This window comes from Astatotilapia calliptera, chromosome 19, assembly GCF_900246225.1.
Source record: "Astatotilapia calliptera chromosome 19, fAstCal1.2, whole genome shotgun sequence".
In the NCBI taxonomy this organism is placed as follows: domain Eukaryota; kingdom Metazoa; phylum Chordata; class Actinopteri; order Cichliformes; family Cichlidae; genus Astatotilapia; species Astatotilapia calliptera.
The window spans coordinates 11,356,415-11,363,349 of NC_039320.1; the positions used below are offsets into that span (position 1 = coordinate 11,356,415).

General features: G+C 35.4%; 1 protein-coding gene across 1 annotated transcript; it reads right to left on the reverse strand.

Moving 5' to 3' along the window:
• Nucleotides 1-2,345: 2,345 nt before the first annotated feature.
• Nucleotides 2,346-5,431, reverse strand: LOC113012326 (uncharacterized). The gene is made up of 4 exons (XM_026152451.1): nucleotides 5,090-5,431; nucleotides 4,793-4,900; nucleotides 4,467-4,674; nucleotides 2,346-2,832 (listed from the first exon to the last, which is right to left on the reverse strand). The coding sequence occupies exons 1-4, from the start codon at nucleotides 5,263-5,265 to the stop codon at nucleotides 2,368-2,370; spliced, it is 957 nt and encodes a 318-aa protein (XP_026008236.1). The 5' UTR covers nucleotides 5,266-5,431; the 3' UTR covers nucleotides 2,346-2,367.
• Between the last annotated feature and the right edge of the window lie 1,504 nt (nucleotides 5,432-6,935).

The window sequence follows — 6,935 nt, forward strand, 5'->3', positions numbered from 1 at the left end:
AAAGGAAAATAATGGCCATACGTGTGTGTGTGTGTGTGTGTGTGTGTGTGTGTGTGTGTGTGTGTGTGTGTGTCCTGGTCTCTATAGTCACTTCTTAAGATTTTGTCTTTGTATGACTAGCACCTCCCTCCCTCTTTACAATGGGAAGGACACAGTGATGACAGACCTAAGCAATAACTCTGCTTTGGAATTCAAAGTGCAGCCACTCAGCACTGAAATTATTTCAGTTTAGCAGAGGATTGCGTTCTTCAAATGTTGCGCTTATATCAATTGTCTGATGAAGTGCTTTAAGCAGAAAAAAAGACAGTAGGTGGGAGCAGGGTCTGATTTGACTAGCAGTATCATTTAAAATCCCACCTTCCTGCTGTATTACTATTCTTCACTTGTACATGCATTAATGTTTCCAATGAAGAAGTGTTTAACAGTGTCTGCCATTGAGGTTGTCACCCTTAAAAAATACAGCCGTTTCTCATTCTTGAACAAACTTAAGCTTGTTTTAAATATTAGCAAAACCCCTCGCTGTCTATTGCCATCCTTTCACTAGTGTTTTTCCACTGTTTTCACTTCAGATTTCACCTCTCACCATGAAATAAAAGCACATGCTCTCTTGTTAAGCGGCAGGTCATCTGAACCTGTAACCTGTATTGGGTTCTTTTCCTCATAACAAATTTACTGTGCATATTAGAGACTTTAGAACAGTCTGTTTCCTCTAATTTGTTACATGTGTTCATGTTTAGCATCTTGAAAAAATCTCATGCATTCATCGTCATGAAATAGCTGACTGATTGCACCAAATCTAAGCTATTTTTTTAACATTCCACAAAGACTGTTTACCTGGATTCATTCCACATATTCATATTGTACACCTTTCCATCTGAAACATGCAGGTGTTCTTTTGAGGGTAATATACATTTGCTTAAATATTATGACAAAGTGGACACATAAAATCTATCTGCAATCTATCAATGATAAGGTTGCAAATCTGTCTACCAACTGTTAAGAGCACATCTACCTTCCAACCATTCCAAATTCATGTTTGAATTCATGTTCATGAATTAATAATATTCTTAAAATATTTCAAAGTTGAAACCATTTGAAACGTGTCTGCTTCTCCACCTCACCTGGGGAAAAAATGCTGTTCAAGTCACAGAGACTGTTGTAGTCAAATAGTTTATGTGCTGCTGAAGTGTGCTCAGTTGTTTTGAGGGCAATTTCATCATTCAGATTGAGTTTTATTTTTGAGTTTTTTTGCATTACCAGACAGCCAGTCTGACATAATATGTAAATGTGATGTGTGGTTATGTGCTTTGGCAGAGCGGACAACTTTGTCTGGCTGGGAAAATGAGAGTAAAAGTTCAGGTACCACTTTACAATAAGGCTCCCCTTATAGATGCTAATAAATAGTTTATAGCTATATTATTAATTAATCTGTAAATGCTTTATAAACCATTATTAATGGTTTATTATGCATTAGTTAAGGGTGAGAAAGAGGAAAAAAACTGACCGGTTTCTTGCCAAATAGTGAGCCAAATGTGTTCACCTATATATTTCATCTAGAGTTGCTATATTAAACATTTCAGACTAAGTTACTATCCTGTAAGCACAATCAGCATTTGTAAACATATTTTTTATCATATAAAATTGTACTTCAGAAATGCATTATAAATATCCACAACTATCAATCGGAGCTTTGTTGTAAAGTGTAAAGCATAAAACCATTTATTAATGAATAATAAATATTTATAAATACCAGATGGGAGCCTTATTGTAAAGTGTAAAGCATAAAACCATTTATTAATGAATAAAAAATATTTATAAATGCCAAATGGGAGCCTTATTGTAAAGTGTAAAGCATGACACCATTTATTAATCACTACTAAACATTATAAATGACAAACGATAGCTTTGTCGTAAAGTTTAAAACATGTCAACATTTATTAAGGACTAATAAACATTTATAAATGCCAAATGGGAGCCTTATTGTAAAGTGTAAAGCATAACACCATTTATTAATCACTAATAAACATTATAAATGACAAAAGATAGCTTTGTTGTAAAGTTTAAAACATGTCAACATTTATTTATGACTAATAAACATTTATAAATGCCAAATGGGAGCCTTATTGTAAAGTGTAAAGCATAACACCATTTATTAATCACTAATAAACATTTATAATTGCCAAAAGTGAGTCTTAAATGTATAATGTCACCATTTATAACACTTAGACCTAAATTACAATCAGTGCTTGAAATAACATTTAACTACTGTCAAAAATGGCAATGTATTGTAAGAGTAACATATGTAACATTAAATGTGTTTTTTAAAACACCAAACAGTCACCCACTCCAAAAAAAGTTCATGCCAGTTCAAACTGGAAATATTTTTTGTATGTCCTTAAATAAGCGTCCCAGTGGTCCATCAGGGTGTCGCGAACCAAGCCAAGATGACCACTCAAGAACCATCAGGTGTTCTTCCAGCAACTTCTCAGTGCGATTTCCTCTTAGTCTACGGACATGTCCTTTGATGGTCATCCAAGCCCTTTCGATATGCTGTGTATGACTGCCAGATTGAGGATCTACAAACCACCTGCTGTGATTTACAGTGTAATGTCTGTACCCTATGTTTGTCAAAACATTCTTGTAGGCTCTCCACTCATCACTGATAATGGCACTACCCAACTTAACATGCTGTCTGATCAGAGGAACAAGGTGGCGCCTTGATCGTTTTTCAACAAGTTTTAACACGAGCCTTCGCCTTTTGTCTTTAATTCCCATCATTCCAAATACCCATTTCTTCCTTTTCCATGCATTTCCAAAGCGTCCACGTGCATACTGAAAACAAAAAGAATAAAATTAAACAGAATTAAAATTAAAAAGAATAAAATTAAATATCTACAAAGAAACATTCAAAAAGATGGTTGCTTCTACTAGGGCTGGGCCATATTATACCGTTCACGGTAATACCGGTATAATGTTAGGCAACGATAGGAAAATGAAATATCGCGATAGAATGGGAGTAAAACGCGCATGCGCAGTGCCTTTGTTTTCATACGCACATGGCCGATTGTTGAGGAACCAGAATTGGTTTGTAAAAATGGTGCAACTTCCGTGATGTGGAACTGGTTTGGTGTTTGTCCGTCAGATACACAACAAAGCACATTTTTTTGCAGAACATGCAAGCGGCCGTTGTTATTGTCGTATTTGTCGGACTAAGATGCTCTTAAAACTGGGAGTAATCTGGGTCCTAAACTCCGTATATTTGACTTCAGGTCAAACAACACTGCAGCATCACTGAGAGTTGAAAACTGTCTAAATTCTTTCGTCTTTAATAAAACGATCAGCATTGCTGCTTTACCAGGTGTAACTATGAAGTTTAACTTCCAGGCATCCATGAAAACAAAATGTATTACATTTAACGGAGTTAGAAGTTAGCAGGAAGCTAGTGGAAGTTAGCTCGCTAGTTTCGCTAGTTACCTAAGCATGATATAGCACGTTCTGACTGAGAGATTTCTGAAAAAATTCAAACGTACAGCTCTGCTATCACTTCCAACATAAATGAAGACAGGAAACTAAACAGCAGTGACGTTTGTAGGGTTACTGAAGTTGGGCTAGCTGGTATATAATGATGTGCTACGTGATCGCTAGTGACACAGCTATGTTAGCATAACATAAACAGTGAAGCTGGAGGACGAACACTAACACTTTTCCACTTATAAAAGTTAACGTGAAGGTTCCTAATGGTTAGAGACAAATGCAATCGCATGGCAGGATGCTGTAAACGGACCAAACTTCAGTCAGGAGAACAACTGAGATAATCCATCCACAATACGAGGTTAGTCATTAATATACTGCAACAACATGGGAATAGAGCAGCTGCCAGAGAATTCAACATTAATGAATCAATGGTACAGAAGTGGAGGAAGCAAGAAGAATGAGTTTAATAAAGTTTGATTTATCGACTGCTTTTTTTCGCTTAATGTGCCTTATAATCCCGTGCACCTTATGGTCCGAAAAATGCGTACTGCACACTGCAGTTTAATGTTGCAAAGCACCTCTTTTTAACTTCAGTGGATATTATACATGGTTATGCTCAGGATATATCAGCCCATTTCTACTGGAAATGCCTTTGGGTTAAACTTTCAGCAAGGAATTTGCATTTGCACTGTTACATTTTTATAAAGCTTTAATGTACATAAAAACCAGCTTCTTGTTTAAGTGAAAATAAATGGAAGGTTGTCTTTTTGCGCTAGTAATGTTGTGGAGTTGTATTTTGTCTCGCATCAATTATATCGTCAGTTATATCGTTATCGCAAATTTTCAAATATATATCGTGATAAATATTTTTGGCCATATCGCCCTGCTCTAGCTTCTACTAATTTTTTTTACTTATGGTAAAGGTCTCCATGTTTAGAGGACACATTCAGATCTGCATTGATTCTAACAAACCTGTCTGAGAGTTTACCAACCTTTTGCTGATGACGGAGACAGCTTTCATCTATAACCACAAATTCTCTGTCACCACCAAGACGGTGTCCATTGTTTATTCTGTGTCTTTTAATTGCACGTATACAAACATGTCGAATGTGTCTTGCCATGCTACTTAGTGTTCTGGAGCTGCCAGCCACTTCATCATCGATCATATCTATTTGTCTGAGCCTGAGCCCTTGTGAAAATCTGTGATAGAAATTGAGGCAATTATTACTTACTGAGGCCCTAATTTTATTTCACAAGTCTCCTATTGGTGTTCAATTATGAAAGGTGCATTGCTAGTAATGTCTACATCTACATATACCTGTAAATGAACTTCATCCAACTGAAAAGAGATGTTTTTGATTTCTCAAAGAGGGAGCCAGTTCTAATTGTTCTGGAAACTTTCCTATGACTTGCTCTTTTGCAGCACCTGAGAACATATCAATGAGTTAAGTAAAGAAATGGACCCTTAAACAAGAGCATTAATTGAAAAGATAAGCACAAAATTAAGTATGAAGAAAATAATAAAGAAAAGAGGTTAATGCTCCCTCTTGCATTGATAACTGAAATATTTTGTTATATTTACTACATGCACTACATTATCATGCATTATACATACCACATATATTGGTCTTTCTTCACCACGGAAATCATTTTCATCTTATGGTGACAAACAGGACATCTAAGCTTCTTTTTTAGCAGGTGTTTCTTCTGCAGCCATTTAATGAGCCTTAGTGCCTTATATTTAGTTTGTTTTCCTTCTATTCTGGTGCGCAATCTCATTCCCAAAGACATTCTGGTGGAAAAAAAATGAGTAATTTATTTTATTATCACCTCGAAACACCGTAAAATACTCTATAGGAGTCTAGTGCAAATCGGTTCAGAGTTAAAGAACTTCACATGCTATATAAAACAAGCCCTATAATCAAAAATATTCCCACGCAAAAAAGAGGATTGTCTCACTTGTTATAATGTATCTCCGACTTTGTTATGTAGATCTAACCCGCTGGATTCACGCTAAAAAAATATGTTCTGCTGCCAAAGGGAGGGAAAACAAATTTAATTTAAACGCAGAGGAGCTTATACAACCATCCAATCACAGTTAACTTTATTAAGGAAAGCCCCTCCTCTCAGAGCGCGACAGGCAGTGGAGCGCTCTGGAAGGTCAAGCCAAAGGGGCACGAACAGACACACTGAAGGCGCTCGTTCAAGTTGCTGCGCCATGGATGGAGCAGAAGATAAAAATTTGTGTGCGTCTGCGACTTACACAGTTAGCACACGTTCGAAGAGATACAAAAAGCAGAGACTGGATGATCTAGATTGCACTAAGCCAACGACGTCAGCAGTTAGACATGAAGGTGAGTATAATACTAGCTAGCTAGCTACCGAGCCGTTTGGCTGCTAGCTACAGTGGCTAACTAACATCACATAACATGTGAATAGCTCTATTACTATTGGTTATTCCAAACGATTGATATCACTTAGTTGTATATTTTTAGTTTTGTTTATGTGCATCATTAAATTTATATTAAACACCCTGGTAAGGCAGTACACATAAGAATTATTTGCCTTGTTTTAGAAATGTCTGAACCACCACATGTGTATATAACATAATTTTTACAAAGTGGCTTTTTATAAATTCAAGTTGTAACTGTTTTTAATCAATATTTTATTTGAGTTTCCCAAGTTTAGATTATAAATTATTTTAGTATTGTAATTTAATAATTGTTTGTTCTTTAGATTCTTCTTCTAATCCTGCCCCTACTGCAACTGCCCTTCTTAACAAGGAGCGAGAGAAACTGACTTTTCTTAAGCAGAAACTGGAGCGCGACACCCTGGTGGACCACTGGGACGCTTATTTAAGGACATACAAAAAATATTTCCAGTTTGAACCAGTCTGGCATGAACTTTTTTTGGAGTGGGTGACTGTTTGGTGTTTTAAAAAACACATTTAATGTTACATGTGTTACTCTTACAATACATTGCCATTTTTGACAGTAGTTAAATGTTATTTCAAGCACTGATTGTAATTTAGGTCTAAGTGTTATAAATGGTGACATTATACATTTAAGACTCACTTTTGGCAATTATAAATGTTTATTAGTGATTAATAAATGGTGTTATGCTTTACACTTTACAATAAGGCTCCCATTTGGCATTTATAAATGTTTATTAGTCCTTAATAAATGTTGACATGTTTTAAACTTTACGACAAAGCTATCTTTTGTCATTTATAAATGTTTATTAGTGATTAATAAATGGTGTTATGCTTTACACTTTACAATAAGGCTCCCATTTGGCATTTATAAATATTAATTATTCATTAATAAATGGTTTTATGCTTTACACTTTACAACAAAGCTCCGATTGATAGTTGTGGATATTTATAATGCATTTCTGAAGTACAATTTTATATGATAAAAAATATGTTTACAAATGCTGATTGTGCTTACAGGATAGTAACT

Bases quoted from the DNA above. Each gene is read 5' to 3' on its own strand.
- LOC113012326 (XM_026152451.1), bottom strand. From the start codon at position 5,265: ATGTCTTTGGGAATGAGATTGCGCACCAGAATAGAAGGAAAACAAACT. The intron at 4,901-5,089 runs GTATGTATAATG...ATATGTTCTCAG, and splicing joins AAGAAAGACCAATATATGTG to GTGCTGCAAAAGAGCAAGTC. The intron at 2,833-4,466 runs GTTGGTAAACTC...TTTTGTTTTCAG, and splicing joins GTCTCCGTCATCAGCAAAAG to TATGCACGTGGACGCTTTGG.